The sequence below is a fragment of the Mirounga angustirostris genome, unplaced genomic scaffold (genome assembly GCF_029215605.1).
Source record: "Mirounga angustirostris isolate CCGP_5_RB_7025 unplaced genomic scaffold, mMirAng1.0.hap1 SCAF_14, whole genome shotgun sequence".
NCBI lineage: Eukaryota > Metazoa > Chordata > Mammalia > Carnivora > Phocidae > Mirounga > Mirounga angustirostris.
Genome location: NW_026991722.1, coordinates 10553630 through 10571768, shown reverse-complemented (window position 1 = coordinate 10571768; position 18139 = coordinate 10553630). Strand labels below are relative to the sequence as shown.

The window sequence follows — 18139 nt, the reverse complement described above, 5'->3', positions numbered from 1 at the left end:
TCCATGAAAACATAATTTTTAATGTGTGTGCATCTAACAAAAAAGCACAAACATATGAGGGAAAAAAAGCTTATAGAACTTAGAGAATAAATAGAGAAGTCCATTATTTTGTTTGAGATTTCAACACCCTCTTTCAGTAATTGGCAGTTCAAGCAGGCAGAAAATCAGAAATGATATAGTTGCCCTGACCAGCACCGCCATTCAATCACATTGACATTTATAGAACAGTCCATGAAATAACAGCAGAATACATATTCTTCTCAAACTCCCATGGAACACTCATTAAGATAGACAATAGTCCTGGTGATCAAAACGCCTTGACAAATTTTAAGGCATAGAAGTCCTACAAAGGATATTTTCTTACCAAAATGGAATTAAAAGAGAAGTTTATATGAAAGATACCTGGAAAATCCTCAAATATTTGGAGGCTATGGAACACACTTCTAAATAATATATGGGACAAGATTTATTTTGAGAATAAATCTCAAAAAATTTTAAAAATTAAAACAAGTGAAATAAAATCACAATTTTAATTAAATTTAAATTTAAATTAAAGTGTTACAAAAAACATGATCTAAAATCAATAATCTAAGTTTCCATCTTAGGAAACTAGAGAAAGAACAATTTAAGACAAAAGCAAGCAAAGGAGAACAATTCATAAAATCAGGTAAAAAAAGATTAATGGAATTGAAAAAACCATAAAAGCAATTGACAAAATCAGTAAAACCAAAGGTGATTTCTTAAAAAAATCAATACAATTAATAGAAGTCTAGGCAGGACAACCAAGGGGGAAAAAACAGTGGAAACACAAATTATAAACATTAGAAATAAAAGGGGTATTAAAGGTATTAATTCATGAACATTAAAAGGATGACAAGTGAACACTGTGAAAAACTCTGCCCATAATTCTGATAAATTAAACAGGGCGCCTGGGTGGTTCAGTCGTTAAGCGTCTGCCTTCGGCTCAGGTCCTGATCCCAGGGTCCTGGGATCAAGCCCCGCATGGGGCTCCCTGCTCCACGGGAGGCCCTGCTTCTCCCTCTCTCACTCCCCTGCTTGTGTTCCCTCTCTCACTGTCTCTCTTTTTGACAAATAAATAAATAATCTTAAAAAAAAAAAGATAAAACAGACCAATTCATTGTAACACAAACTACCAAACTCACACAAGAAAAAATAATCTGTGTAGTTCTTTATCTATTAAAGAGATTGAATTAGTAATTAATAACCTTACAAATGGAAAACACCAAGCCCAGATGATTTCATTTGTGAATTTTATCAAATATTTAAGAAAGAAATGATACCAATTCTCTACTATCCCTTTAAAAAAAAAGTAGAAGCAAAAGGAAGTCTTTTTTGGTCTCCTGGGTGGCTCAGTCAGTTAAGCATCTGCCTTTGGCTAGGTCATGATCTCAGGGTCCTGGGATCAAGTCCCACATTGGGCTCCCTGCTCAGCGTGGCGCCTGCTTCTCCTTCTCCCTCTGCCTGCCACTCCCCTTGCTTATTCTCTCTCTCTGTGTCAAATGAATAAATAAAATCTTAAAAAAACCCACAAAAAACGGAAGTCTTTTTTTTTAAGTAATCTCTGAACCTAATGCAGGGCTCAAACTCACAACCCCAAGAACAAGAGTCACATGTTCTACTAACTGGGCCACCCAGGCACCCTAAAAGGAACTCTTCTTAACTCATTCTATGCTCATTCTCTGAGGCAAATATTACCCCAATACCAAAATCAAATTGAAACACTGCAAGAAAAGAAAGCTACCAATGTGTCTCATGAACATGAATACAAAATTCCTTAAACATAATATCAGCAAACCAATGTGTAAAGCAAGCATTAGCAAAAACAATGTATAAAAAAGAATTATACACCATGACCATGTGGGTTTACTCATTCTAGAAATGCAAACCTGGCTCAATACTTGAAAATCAATAAATACAACCCACAATATCAACAAAGTTAAAGAAGAAAAATCAAATGATCATACGAATTATTGCTTAAAAATAGCAAAATCCAACACCTATTCATGACTTAAAGAAAAAACTCAGCAAACTAAGAATAGAGCAGAAATTTGTTATATCTAGAAAAAACTTACAGCTAACATCATATGTAATGTGAGAAACTAGACTCTTTTAACCAAGTTGGGGAAAGGGAAGGGTGTTCCCTCTCACCACTTCTATTCAACATCATATTGGAATTCCTATCTACTGCAATTAGACAAAAAAAGAAAAAAATGAAAAAGAAAACCAAAAGTATAGTTTGGAATAGAAGAAGTAAAAATATGTTTGCTTGCTGATGACATGATTGCCTATGTAGAAAATCCCAAGCAATTAAAAAACAAACAAATCTGGAACTAATGAGTGAGCATGGCAAGGTTGCAGGATACATGGTTAACAAACAAACAAACAAAAATCATAATGAAAAAATAAAAAAAAGACAAGAAAAGTCAATTTCTGTCCTATACACCTGTACTAAACACTTAGAATTTGAAACTAAAGTGCATTACCATTTATATTAGCACAAAAATATCCTTAAATGTAAATCTTATAAAAATATGAGGAAATCTACAAAATTCTGATGGAAGAAATCAAAGATCTAAATAAATAGATATTCCTTATTTATGGAATAGAAGGCACAATGTTGTTTAAAAGGCAGTTCTTCCCAACTTGATTTATAGATGGGTGCCATCCCAGTACAAACACAAGTAAGCTATTTTGTAGATGTGGACAAACTGATTCTAAGCTTTACATGAAAAGAAAAAGCTCTAAAATAGCCAATACATACTGAAGAAAAATAACTAAGTTGGAGAATTCACACTACCAATTTCAAGGCTTGCTTTAAAGCTATAGTAATTAAGACAGCATGGTATTGTCATAGATCAATGGAACCAAATAAAGAGCCCAGGGGAAAGAAATACACATATACTCAATTGATGCTTGAAAAAGGAGCGAAGGGAATTCATTGCAGAAAGGATAGTCTTCTTAGCAAATGGTGTTAGAACAATTGGATGTACACATGAGAAAAAATAAACCTAGACAAAGGCATCATGACTTTGCCAAAATTCACTCCAAAATGGATCATAGATATAAATATGGAACACAAAACTATAAATATCTTGGAGGAGAACTTTGCAGAAAATCTATGCGACCTTGGCTGAGTTTTTTCGATGCAACATCAAAAGCATGATCCATGAAAAAAATTGATAAAATATACTTCATTAAAAGAAAATCTTCTACTCTGCAGAAGATACTGTTAAGAAAATAAAAAGACAAGACACTGAGATAAAATGTTTGAAAAACATATCTGGAAAATATACTTTATCTAAAATACAGAAAGAACCCTTTTTTTTTCTATATTTTATTCAAAATATAGAAGAAAGACTTAAAACTCAACAAAACCAACAACCTAATTAAAATATGGGTAAATGATCTGAGCAGTCACTTCACCAAAGGAGATATACAGTTGGCAAATAAGAATATGAATAGATGCTCATTATAATTTGTAATGAGGGAAATGCAAATTAAAATGAGATACAACAGCAAACCTATTTGAATGGCTAAAATCCAAAAAGTTCCTGATACAAAATGCTCAGGAAGGTGTGGAGCAACAGGGACTTTCATTCACTGTTGATGGGGATTCAAATGGTATAGATATTTGGGAGCACAGATTGGTATCTTTTCAGTAAGCTTAACAAAGCCTTACCATATGATCAAGGAATCACGCTCCTAGGTTTTTACACAAGTGATTTGAACATTTATGTCCATGCAAAAACCTGCATAGGAATGTTTACATGAGCTTTATTCATGTTGCCAAAAAGGAGGGCAACCAAGATGTCCTGCTATAGGTGAATAGATAAGCCAACTATGGTACATCCATCTAATGCAATACTAGGCAGCAATAGAATAAATGAGTTATCAAACCACAAAAAGATCTGAGGGTGCCTTAAAAGCACAGTGCTGTGTGAAAGAGGCCAGTCTAAAGGGCTACCTGTTGTATGATTCAAATTATAAGATATTCTTGAGAAGGCAAAACTATAAAGAAAGTAAACGACCAATAACTACCAGATTTTGGTGGGGGGGAGGAAAGAAGAGTTAAATAGGAAAAGCACAGGGACATTTTTAGGACAAAGAAACTATTCTGTATGATAATGTGATTGAGGTTATATAACACTACAATTTGTCAAAACCCATTGAGCTTATAGCATTATATAGAATTAACTTGAATATATGTAAATAAAAATATTTAGGAGATTGAGGGAATCTCAGAATGGAATGCAGAATGTGACAAAACAATATAACTGTACTATATAACTACATAAATCTATGAAACAACCTCACTGAAAGTTGGCGGGGGGAGGTGCTGACCTAAGTAACTTTGGAAATAACTAGAGTCTGTAAAACTAAAGGTAAAAGAAATTGTACATAGCCCTGTAATCTAGGGGATAAAGTTTTGTCTCAAAGGGGAAACTGGCTCACAATCTTGTAGATAAACTTGAATAATTAACTAAATAAATAGCAGATATGAGAAGCTAGTTTGCTTATTGGTGGAGCACAGTTTAGATATAATAATCAAGTGTAGAAGGCTAGGATGATCCATGAGCTAGTGGATTAGTGTTGGAACCATGAGCATAAACTCATATTTTGCTTAATGCAGATGCAGGTGGTAATGTGTGGAAATATTTATGATATGATTAAGATATGTGTATATGCAAGTAACAGTAAAAACACACATACATTTCCTTGCTCTGTCAGCTGAAAAGGCCTAATAGGAAAGAAATAATATCCCCGTAGCAATAACAACACCTATTGCCCAAACTTGGTATCTAACATCATTCTCCAATAACATTTACCCTGTGGCTCTTTGGAGAAATGGCTTCTTCTGGGAGTGGAGCAGGGAATATACATGATAAGCCTAGAGCATGTGATAGTGCTGAAAAGTGAGGAGCACTACACACACACACACACACACACACACGGGTATGTCATAAGGACACAAAAGCCAACTGTAAGAACTCCCAATGACCAAAGCTGGAACAATTTGAGCAACAAAATTAAGTAATATTATATTATAACCTAAAATAGAACAAAAGTATCCATAAGTACATACTGATATAAATGAGTGAACAAATAAGTAAATAAGTTGGGAGAATAGACACATAGTCCATAAAAAAATGATCTTCAGTGAGAGGAAGCATAATTTTCCATGTCCTAGGTATGGGATCCACATAGGTACTTCCTTGCAAAAAGTATAGTATGGAAAGAGAGAAAAAAGATTAACTTTAGAGTGGAGAAAATTGGCAAAACACTACCTCAAGCAGGTAATCAAGGTCAACATCAGCAGAAATAAACCACGCTGATAGTATGTACCCTTGAGTTACCATATAATGAAAATGATAGTTTACCTCAATGATATTCCTCCTCAAAACCCATAACCCCAGTCTGATCATTAGGAAAGCACTAGTCAAAATCTAACAGAGGGACATTCTACAAAATACCCAACCAGAGCTACTCAAAACAGTCAAGGTCATCTCTACCAATGAAAGCCTGAGAAACTATCACAGCTAAGAGGAGACTAAGGAGCGTGAAAACAAAGTAATGTGGCAGGTACCCTGGATAGGATGCTGGAACAAGAGAGACATTAGGTAAAGTCTATGGAAATTTGAATAAATTATGAGTTTTAGTAATGATGTATCATTACTGGTTCATTAATTAGAATAACCATGTTGCACTAATGGAAAATGTTAATACTAGGGGGAACTGGACAAGTGTTTTATGGGAAGACTATATTGTCATCACAACTTTTCAGTAAATCTAAAATTGTTTTTGTTTTTTTTTAAGATTTTTTAAAATTTATTCATTTGAGACACAGAGAGAGAGAGAGCATGAGCAGGGAGAGAGGGAGAGGGGGAAGCAGGCTTCCCGCTGAGCCAGGAGCCCGATGTGGGGCTCGATCCCAGGACTCTGGGATCATGACCCGAGCCGAAGGCAGACGCTTAACCATCTGAGCCACCCAGGTGCCCCTAAAATTGTTTTTAAAAAATAAAATATATTCAAAATTTTCTTGGGAGGAAGCCATTTGTGGCCAGCGTTGTCTCATAAATCAAACACTATACAACACGGAATGACAAATGAATGGCAGCCCTTGAGTTGTGCAATACAGTGCTCTCTTTCCACAGCGGGATTAAGCTCCCTACCTAAGTGTTTGCCTTTGCAACATGACTGGTATTCACTACTGTGTCTTTGGTGGAAGCCTAGCTTTGAGGTAACTCTTGTGTACCTACAAACGTAGCAAGGTGTCACAAGCAAGTTCTAACATCCAAAGAAATTCCACTGTGTGGGAGGTACATGTGTCAGGGGTATGGTATGGTATCTGCAAAGATTGTGGGAATGACTATATCCTTATCAATCTTCTTCAAACCATGGCTCGAATATCACCTTCTTGTGAAGCAAAGTGTATCCTCACTGCTTTTCTCTGCCATATTCTCTACTGCCATAATGAGCCAGTGAGTGGTTCCCTCCACCATGTTCCAAGGCCACTTTATATTTACCTCCAATAGCATCTGGATTGTGATAAATGTACTGCTGGGCACACGTCTCTTGTGTTTTTGGTGTTGGGAGACCATGTGTTATTCTCCCTGATTTTCTCAACATCTGCTAAAATGCTTGCCATGTAGTGGGTACTCAATAAATATTTGCTGTTTGGGATTAAAAGTGGAAGTTGAATAAGTGAGATGGCTTCGTGTCATTAGAAAGAGCCTAGGATGAGAATATAGCAGAATAGATTGTCACTATCTTAGGGTGTGACTTCTGCAGCCTATTATATATTTGTAACAGTATTTTACATTGCACAGCTTGGTGTAGTACTTAGGGTAAGTGTGTGTGTGTGTGTGTGTGTGTGTGTCACTTAGTATTTTAGAACCAAATCATCCTAAAAATGAAACGGTATAGGGATCAATCATATAGAGGTCACATTTTAAAGATATTTAATAGTATTTTTAAAGTGGATCATTTGATGAAAGTAATTGCTTAGGAAGCAAAATATCTTCTAAAATTTGCATTTTCACCTCTTGATATTTTTAGTAGTTGAGGGACACTTTAGGGACATACTGACTTACAAGTAGTTTAACAGTTGTTTAACAGTCTGAGATTTAACTTTGGAAAAGATTAACAATGCTAACCATACACTATATTTCCCCAAAAGATATCTACTAAATACTTGAGTATTCCAACCAATATCCCTTGGCTCTTCTATTATTAATGCAAAGCAGTGTAGGTATGTTATTTAAAATTTCATTATTATTCTGATCTTTTCTCTTCTGGGGCAATGTCTTAAGGCAAAGGCTAATTATAAAAGCCACATCTCAGATTACTTCTACTTGAATTAAAGAACTGCCTGGAAAAAGAGAAGCATCTTCAATTGCTTTATAAAGGTGATGATGTTGTTGAGATCCCTATGTCTCTCAGTGGGACTGTTGCCATGTTTAACATATTTAATACATTTAAGAAGCCTACTCTTCAGAAAAGCAATTAGAGGTCATAATGGAATACTCTGATTTACTTAATGTTATATACAGTATAAAAATAAATGGAAGTGATTAGGGAAGGGAATATTGGGGGCTGAAATCTACCTTAGGGAGTAGCAGACATGCCATAGAAAATAGCATCTGGCTTTTAGAATAGTTTGGTATGTGACAAAACAGGAACCAGCTCAGAAATGAATAGCTCTGCCTCCATAATGCTCTTTGAGTTCAAATCCCAAGGTTCTACCAGCTTTGTGCAATCAATTTAATTAGAAAAGAGAACACATTATAAAGTAGCAAATGATTTACAAGGGCAGAAACCTTCTGCAATCTGGAATGTTAAATACTCTAGGATGATTCACTCATAAAAGTCTAAACTATGACTTCAGTTCTAGTTATTGCTATATAGTTCAATAAATCTATTAATGTTTATTAATGTTGCAAACCAATAGGAAAACAAAATTAGAATCCATAAGAAATTTAGGATTTTAATGTAATATAAAGTTATACAATTCTGTGTCGGTTGGTGCTACTTCCTTATACATATTCAATTATATTCCCTACCTCTGAGTTGATAATGGTAATGTTTGCCTTGGCACAAAATACAGAAGGGCAGTCTTCCATCTAAATCAAAATGGGTAGAATGCACCTACGGCTGGAGCAGATCTTGCTTATGACTTGTCAACCTTGCTTTTGCCAGATAAGAGTCAAACCTCAGGTTAGTAGCAGGAACAAGCCATTTTAATTGCCTAGTAAGGAATACATTAGTGATTCCATGTTACAAACCGGCCCCCATGTTCTAATATTTTCTCTAAAAATATTACAGAGAAAGGATTTCAGAGTACTTGCTTTCCACCAAGAAAAGTAGAAAGAGCATGGAAAGCCATCTCGTAAGCATAGTTGCCCTTTTAAAAGGGGTCTGGATCTACGGCTCGTGATTTATTTTCTCTTTCTTGTTTGCACCTTCGCTGGGTTTATGATTTTAAAGATTTGCCTGATTTGACCCTAATTTGAGCAGAAGACATTCTTAAACAAGGAATTTCAAGTTAAAAATGCATATTATTAAATCGACTTGTACTGTTCTGTGTCGGCCACCTTAAAAATCAATACCTCATTAAAATATATTTGTCGGAAGGTCAAAAATAACTCAATTACAGTTCAGATGTGCAAAAAATCAGGTGATTAATGTGCTTCCCAATGTGTTCACTTGATACCATGAATTGCTGGGAACCAAAGGGAACCTCCACTTCGTTTTTATCCTAAGTGAAGTGGACGCATGCTAGAAGAATCGATAGAGGTACACTAGTGATCGTGCCTATTATCCTGGTATTTGGGGTCATCTGTTGACCAGTGCTGTCTCCTTTAATCAAGGAATATTACACCCCTTGGTAAGATAGAGACCATGCAGTCTGATATCAGAAGGGAAAAGTTAAAGGAACATGTCGGGCTTATTATCTTGCTTTCATTCCTAGAACACAGATCACTGTTGAAAGATAAATCAGGGAACCAGGTCTGATATTAATGTAAGCTTACTTTCTGCTGCCTCCGCATTCAAATCATTCACCAGCCCTGTGAGTCTCAGTGCTCTGTTCTGTCCCCACGAATCTCAAAAATCATTGCTCAAAAACAGCTAATCCCTGTCTCTAGTTGATGATTAAATGATGGAAAAAAAGGCAAAAAAATCAAGCACATTTTAGTGTAAGTGGTATATGATACAGAAAATGCCAAATCGAAGGAAGATCCAAGGAAGAAGCAGGAGGATGTAATGAAAGCAATGCAAACAAATGGCAATTGCTGTGAGTTCTCCAATGTGAACTTAGTGGGGTTTAAAAAAATATATATTTTCTTGCCTTAATCTTCTATCTTTCTTGTGCTCATCATTTATTTGCTAATTATGATATAAAAATTGCACACAATTATTTGTTTGAATACCCTTTATGGGAGGATTGTTACTATGGAGACAGAAAAATATGTCATATTAAAAAGCCCCAAGGTTAATAACCTAAGGAGCTGCGGTAAATGGACAGACAGCATGGTGTAATGGATAAAAGCCTGGAATCTAGAACTAGCTTGCCTAGGTGTGCATTATTACTACTTATTACATATATGACTTCAGGCAAATTACTGAAGTAATTTGTGTCTCTTTGTCTCAATTTGCCTTGTGTCTCTTTTTCTCTTTGTCTCAATTTCCTTGTTAGTATCCTGGGAATAACACCAGTGCCTCCCTCACACAATAGATGATTAAATGAGATAACACATTAAAAAAAGAAAAGAAAAGAAAAAAAAGAAAACCACTGAGAATAGGACCTAGAAATACAGGTGCTTAAAACAAAAAGAGTGAGAGAGATTTAGGGGAACTGCTTTGTTTGCTATATTCAGAAACATTTGAAAGAATACAAATCCTCCCATCATTAATATTTTCCTCTTTTTGGCCAGTAGCATAACTATGGGAAGACGGCTAAGAGGCAGATATTCCTTGTGAAGCACGGAGGGAGCTGGGCTCAGCACCAAGTCTCACGTTAGCAGTACTCAGTCATTCTGGTCACATCTGCTTCCTTCAATTCCAAGTGTTCCTTGCCGATATTTTTCAGGCTAAGACCCTGATATTTCCTTTGCTGAGATTCTATTCAGGGTTTATTACATAGCGCTCCACTTAGAGATGCTCCCTAGATACTACCAGTGGATAAAATCTTCGATGTTTGTTAATTTACTTATTAAGAATGAGTGAACCCGATGGGAAAAATACTTAGAATTTTTACAGTTCACAATTTTTCTTAGCCTGTGCCTTGGTAAGATTTTACTTTCAGGTATTTACACAAAAATAAAGTACCATGACTGTAGACACTATTTTATAAAAAAGAAATCTTTGCTCTTAAAAACTGTGTTATTATTAAACAATGTGTGATAATGATAAATTGCTTTGGATAAATATATTATGTGATTTATCCACTTCTAATTTAATTTATACATTTAGTCAAACTTAAACCATTTTCAAATAATCGGGTGAAATTCTCTCTATGTAAACTGAATATGTCAAGTGCAGATATGTGTTAAGTTTTAATAGAGTTAAAATTAGGTAATTAGTGCTGCAGAGGAAGCTTCCAGAATTATGTAGAGGTCATCTGGAATAAGAAAGAAGTATCTGAAAACCAAGGTGTCGGTATAAGCTGGACAATTGCCTAGAACTTGCCTGAGCCCTAAGATTGGATAAAAAAGACAAGAGGATAAAAATTTACTCAGCAGAGAACATATGGCAATGTATTCTTAATTATTGTTTTTTAAAAAGAGAGAGGATAGGACAGCGTAGGTAAAAGCCAAGGGTGCAGATTTTCATTTTGTATTGTCAGAGGTGATGAGAACAATCTGTTTTTTAATTTAATTTTAAATTCCTAATATAAAATTAGAACTTTGGGCATCGGATGTTATCAACAACAGGTTTGAAAGCTTTCTTATGGAGCTGTTAGCATGTTTGTTTTATTTCTTCCATGTAAATCTAATATAACATAGAAATAATTTCATTTGTGCATTAGTGACTAAGTGAGCAAACCCCTTTCTTTTTTGACAGTTTTTTTCCCTAAAATACCCATACCTACATAAAGTTGCCATGATCTGTGGTTATTACTTAGCAGAGTTTTTCCCCCAAATAAATGCCATAGGGGAGTGACTTTCAATCAGAACATCTCATACATAATGCATAACTTGAGCAATTAATTTTTTCCTTTGGTAATAATGGAACATTACCCAGGAAGGGTCAAGGTGGGGAGGCAGTAAGTAAAAGCAAGCTAATTATTGTCCTGCATTAATTCATTTTCTTCTTGTCCACATTAATTGTAGAGGAATGAGCTTGGTCTATGAGCATTTCTAAAGATAAACTTAATAATGTCACAATAATTGTTATGTTAACAATAACAGATAAAATGTCATACATTCTCTACATGAGGCATAATTCATTCTTTATATGTATTATTTTTATTAATTCCTATGAAAATCTGATTATCTATTTTTAATATCCTTACTGTACAAATTAAGGTACCAAAAGATAACATTTTAAATAATTCATCAAAGTTTACACAACAAAGAAATGTTAGCAACTGGAAAATAATTAAAAATGTACTTCATAGACCACTTATTCTCACTAGCATGTAAATGAGATATTATGGAAACATGTGAATACATACATCAGCTCCACTCCCTTTTCTAGACAAAACATTCTACAGATTTGGACCTCTATGTAATCATGGATATGAGTTATTTTACATGTGCAGCCTTATTTGTAGCTGAGATAAATCACTTAGCACTGCAGAACTCAATAGAACATATCACGTTTTAAATATTAAAATGAATAAGCACAAAAGAATGACATGAAATAGTTCTGTAAACTATTTTCATATGCTCACAAATTTTTAAGGACACTAAAATTATGTTTACTTTTTTGTATTTTGCTTCTGATTTAGATAAGAATTGATTTTTGAATTATTTAAAATATATGAAATTCCAAATTGATTTGATATGTTGTTGTATACAGATTATTGATTAGCTGGAACTTGGAAGAAACATCATGAAAATGTTTTATACTATTCAGTTTTTACATACATTTGCATTGATCTTTCTGATGCCCACCTTGGCCAAATCCCAGACAGTTTGCACAGCTTCTGGTCAGTGTCAAAAACACTTTTAAAATTATTTTTTCCTATGTCCTGTGAGTTAACGAAGGGTAATATTTAAGCACCGCAGGTATTAATGTGAAGCTGTGCTATTTTCATAAATATCTGCATTGATTTAGCCTTTATGAAAATTTACAAAAATGAGATCTTAATGCCATGTCTTTAGCTTAGGATACAGCTGTGTTCTTGCAACACCCAGGTGACTACAAAAAGGTCAAGTGTGATTGAAATGTGACCGAGTATAATTTCAAGGAAATTGCAACTTCTGTACAAGAATCAGATAGTATTTTTTGATATAGTTTAAAAGGACATTTTTTAGACTAGCAAATAGATATGCAACCATGTATGTTCTTTTCCTATGTACCTATAATTAACAATCCCATCATCAACTAAACCAGAATTTATTTTAACACATCTGCTTAGTGCCACAGGGCTCAAACATGAAACCCCGTTGATGCAGATGGTCATTTTTTAAAGTGTTCATCCAAATTGATAGGTTGTTCTGTCCCATGACAGAACCCACTGGATCCTCAGAAAACCCTATTTCTGTTTTTCTCATCTATCTTCCATGGATTGATTTACCTGTTGTTTATCGTACTTTCCAATTCTTCAACCAAGATTATGTAACACTATCTTTTAAATACGGGGAACAATCCTTTATGGAATAATTCCTGAAAATATCCCCAATTATACTCTTTCAATTTTTATGTCAATATGATAGAAATAGAAATGTTCTCTCAACTCATACATTTCTATTTTATTAGCACGTTTTTTCTTTTAACATTTTGTTTTGTTTAGTATTCACACTCTTCCCTAAGTAAATGATGATATGAATGCATAAAGATTTTCTATGGCTTATGACTTCTCATCTACTTTTAATATCCTCCTAAATTGTTGTATTTCCAGTCTTGGGCTTTTGTAAGGTGATGATACCTACGTTGCTGACATAATGGTATCTGAATTGATATTGATGGAAAACCTTGCTTCTATTACATGGTGTGGTGTTTATGTTTCCAAGTGCAGAGGAAAACAATACTGTAACTATTCAAATCCACTATCTTTAGCTAAAAATTATTCAAAATATTTTACCTAAATATATATGGTCAATTTGGTTCAGCTCATTTTCACATGCTGCTAATAAGAAATGAACATATAAAACAATTTTGAGGACACTGTATTCACCATTTTTTCTGTTCAACCTATGAATTTTGAATTCCATCTTGATTTGGATAAAATAATAAGGATCGTTCTTAAAATGCTGATTAAAATTAAAGGGTTTTATTATCTTATTATCTGATGTTATCATAAAGCTTGTTATCTGGATGTTACCATGGATTTTATCATGTCCAGCAGCTTAGCATACTTCCTTCATAATGTTACAATAAAAGGAACTATTGCACCTAATTTTATATCCCATAATAAAAAAATGACACTGAAGAATCAGTTCTGGTCTAAGTTCTTAATAAAAAGGAAATGCTGAGAATTTTATAATGTTTTATTCTATGCATGGTAAGAATCAGTAAGGGTGATCAAAATATTTTGGATGAATATTAATTCAACTTTGAATCAAATACTTCTTTCATTTATTGCTATCATTTTTAGTGGCAATAAAAATTTACTTAAAATTTTTCACGCTTTCCACAATTATCATAACGTTTAAATTTAATGTTGAGTAAACCTTGACATGTATTTTGTTATTGCATTGTGACATGATAAAGATGTGTTTTGGTTACATATAAAAATGACATAAAAATCTCCCAGACATATTTTCATACTTCCTTTTTTATACAAATCTGTAATACCAAAGACAATACAAATCTATACTGTATCTTTGATTAATTAACATAGACCAAGAATCTGTCTAAATTTGAGATCAGTTTTCAAGTATGGTCTTGACAATGATTTTAAAATATCAAACTATTGTGAATCATAGAATCTCAGTCAGAAACTTGCTTATTCATAAAAAAGAAACAGTTTTTGAAAATTTTATATAATCACCCAGATTCTACTAGGTGTTATCTCCATGTAGCTTCAGGAACTTAACCAACTGAGCCACCCAGGCGCCCACATCAGGAACTTAAAACACATAAACACTTTACTCTCACTTGGTAAGATTAAAAAAAAAAAAAAGGATAAATGAAATAATATTAAGGTGATCTAGTTGAGGGCCTTTCTCACATTAAACATTCAAAAATTTTGAGACTTTGTATTGGATTGTAGTGAAAAAAAATGCTAGAGGAATATTTCAGTTATATGCCAGAGTTGGCCTGCAGAGAGCTGGTGGTTAGCATCACTCCACATCTGTATTCGGGGACAACATGTGGGTAGCTTGAAACAACCAAGGGGTATTCACTCCCAGGAAATCCGAAGACGCTACAACTTTTCTCCCCTACACCGAGAACTGGAAACCACTCTTAACTAAGAGACTACCAATTTGCCCAAACACATATTAGCACTTTTAAAATTTTAAAAATAAAAAAAGCTCTAATTATTTGACGGCATAGCAGAACCAAACATGCATGCTAATCTTTTAAAGCGAGGTCCCAACTCGTTAAGGTAATCATAATTTTCATCCTGGTCAGAGACTGCTGATCCTAAGGAGCTCAGAGACCCAGCTAATGACCCTGCTCCCTCAAAAGCGTAGGTCTGGAGGGAGTCAAAAGGAGGGGCACAAGGATCAGTATTAGCTTCTTGGAGCTTTTCTAGAATGAATTTCCGGAAGATGGCACTGTCTGGGCCAACCTGTAAGGACTGGCGGTACAGACTCCTGATCTCTGCGGGAGCGGTTTTCCGTGCCTGGCGTTCCCGCAAGGTGGTGCTACTCCGCAGCTCCGCAGTATCAAAAGCCTCTGTATCTTCTTCTCCTCCCCCTTCGTCGTCGTATCTGAATATATTCTCTCGGAAGTCTTCACCTTTCTCTGGAAAGAGAGTCTGCTTTCTTCGCTGCTTCAGGCCTAAGATCAAAAAAACAAACCCTGACAAAGAAAGCGTATGAGGACACTAATTAACACAGTATAATAAGTATACTATGTGTTAATATAAGTTTATATTCATCAATATTACATATTATTTATTTATTTTTTTTTTTTAAGATTTTATTTATTTATTCATGAGAGACACAGAGAGAGAGAGAGGGAGAGGGACAAGCAAGCTCCCTACTGAGCAGGGAAGCCCATATGGGGCTCAATCCCAGGACGCTGGGATCATGACCTGAGCCGAGGGCAGAGGCTTAACCATCTGAGCCACCCAGGCGCCCATTATTTATAATAAACTTTACAATCCTTGCTTTTGTTAAAAGCTCAAGGCATGAGTTTAGATTTTATGATTATAAGACAAAAGAAAACAAACAGCTGAGCCTTGAACAATGCAGGGATTGGTGACATCATTCCCTGCACGGTGGAATATCCTCGTGTAACTTTTGAATCCCCAAAACTCAACTACAGTATTTGCTGTTGAAAATTTACTAAAGGGTCATGCAGAATGACATAAGGCAGTGTAACAATATTTCTGGCTGATGATTTAGAGCAGAAAAACATCATAAAAATAAAAGTGAACTGTTTTGTGATGATAATCAATTTAAAATCGTATTTTTTATATATTGAAAACAGAAAAAGAAAAATAGCATAAGGGAACATTTTTCAATCTATATGCATTTGTCAATTTTAGTAACCAATAATCCACGTTAAGAGAAGTTAAGCACAACAGAGCAGTTTGAAATTCCCCACTGAGACTAATTCTGTGGCATAATGATTTTCTACGTTAATATTCATTGACTACAAAGTATATGCCACCAGATAGTTGGTTTAGAACCTGTGCTCAGTGATACCACATTAATTTCAGAAAGCCCAAACTATGATTTTTTTAAAATCATAACACTGGTACGCCCACAATCAATATTTATTACATAATTTTAATATCACATAAAAACAGTAATTTCAAAGCACCTTTTTTCTATTTTTAGAGAAAATTGTGCATGCGTGTGTGTGTGTGTGTGTGTGTGTGTCAAGAATAGCCAACCCTTTCATAGCCTTTAAACTGTTCAGAATTTCACCTATAGGAATTGAAACAAACAGGAAGTGATGTTATTAATATTATCATAAAGAGAAATACATTAGGCAATACCTTATATAAATCTTACCTTTTAAAAAATTGGAATAGTGTTCTTGAAATAAGGTCATTGGGTTTGAATCCAGGTACTGTGAAACTCAGCTAAGATATGTGGTTGATATAGAAAGGGAACTAATAAATAATTTTTTCAATCTATGAATTGGAGAGAGTATTCATGACATTTTCAAAGAAAACTACTGACTATTGGTTGACCCATACTTCCCACCATCTAAATCTTACTCATGCCCTGACTGTGAGGCTGTCCTTGGTTTACTCATGGGGTTTTTGGACTTGGTTTAGGTCTGTCCCTATGAGTAAATCAGTACTTGTCACCCTTCAAACACAACACTGTTTTTACTACACTTGATTCTGATACCCAGGTATGTAGCTCCATATTCGGTTTTAGGATCAAAGACCATTAAAAATTATCTTAAAAGCTGAGGCTGGGTAGGAAAGAATGGTAATTTGGATGGTAAAGAGGAATGCGTGATTTTTTGAAGCTTTGAGAAATAATAGAAGAGTGAGGGCAAAGCAATCCCTGAAACATAGATGCCATTTTGAGGAGTGAGTTTGGGATTATAGAACCCGTGGCTGATATAATTGTTCTCAACACTCAGTAGAGTGGTGTTGACTTTTGACATGAAGTTATAAGGGAAGCAAGAGAGGGTTTAGATTATATATACTGGTATGTTAAAGAAAGAGAAAAGGTTACACAAAATGAATTATTTGTAGTCTTGGAAGCCTGACTTTTTGGGGTTCATTTGCCTCGTCTGTAAAGTGAATATAACATCTGCTTCTAAAAGCAACAACAACAGACAAACAAACAATCAAACAAGCAAAAAAAACGGAGTTTGGGGCACCTGGGTGGCTGAGTTGGTTAAGAGGCCGACTCCTGATCTCTGCTCAGGTCATGATCTCGGAGTTGTGAGATCCAGCCCCGCAGGGTCATTCTTATTTTTCATTTACTCCACTGGTTTAAGAATTGCAACATATTCAGAAGAGCAATTACACACACACACACACACACACACACGCCCATACCATGCTGTGATAATAGAATTAACTATTTTTTATATTTATCACATTATTTCCAGGAAATGAAGACGGGTTCAGTTCAGCACTACTTACCAAATATCATCATGATGCTTATCAAAATAGCAAGTATGACTTCTGTTCTGAATCCCATGGCAAGTGTAAGGTCCTTATTCCTGCAGGTGTGTGTACTGCCTGAGTCATCACAGTCACAGATGTGTATGGTAAGGGTGTTTGTACTTGTAAGTGACGGGATTCCATTGTCAGCAATTAGGACAGACATGTAGAAGACAGGCTCTTCCTGAACGCTAAAACCAGTTCTATTGGTCAAAATTACAGCTGTGTTATCTAAAACAAAAACCCATGTGCATAATTTTTTAATAATATAAAAGAAATGCATACCAGTTACATGCACTAGAGCAATGTATAGATATATCATGTAAGTTTAAGTAATAAAGAAGAAATTTCTGATAAAAAGTCAAAAGATCCACTCAGAAAGTCATTACTGATTTGGCGTTGCCTTAACCCTAATTATATAATCAGACGAATTACATGAATCCGTTCCAAAATGTCTTTGATAAAGATAGAAAACGTTAGCTGTGGAACAAAGAAAACAGCTTTTTAAACAGATGTCAATATTTTATAGAGGCTGCTATTAAATTTATGATGACAGTATGAGTTTCATTTGGGTTCTTTACTCATGACAGTGCTTTTTCTAATAGAAACTCATTCTTTTCACAAATACTATAAATGCACAAGATTTTCAAAGTCATCGACCAATATCAGAGCAAGTGGTCTCAAATCATGCATTTATTAATG

General features: G+C 34.7%; 1 protein-coding gene across 3 annotated transcripts in view; it reads right to left on the bottom strand.

The window, feature by feature from the left end:
* Positions 1 to 4552: 4552 nt before the first annotated feature.
* CDH19 (cadherin 19) overlaps positions 4553 to 18139 on the bottom strand; it is a 241456-nt gene continuing 227869 nt past the window's right edge. For all 3 annotated transcript variants that reach the window (XM_064578755.1, XM_045886578.3, XM_045886581.3), the window contains 2 exons: positions 17417 to 17668; positions 4553 to 15156 (listed from right to left, as the gene is read on the bottom strand). In XM_064578755.1, coding sequence (XP_064434825.1) covers positions 14666 to 15156; positions 17417 to 17668 — 743 coding nt within the window. In that variant the 3' untranslated portion in view covers positions 4553 to 14665. The remainder of the gene's footprint in view (positions 15157 to 17416; positions 17669 to 18139) is intronic.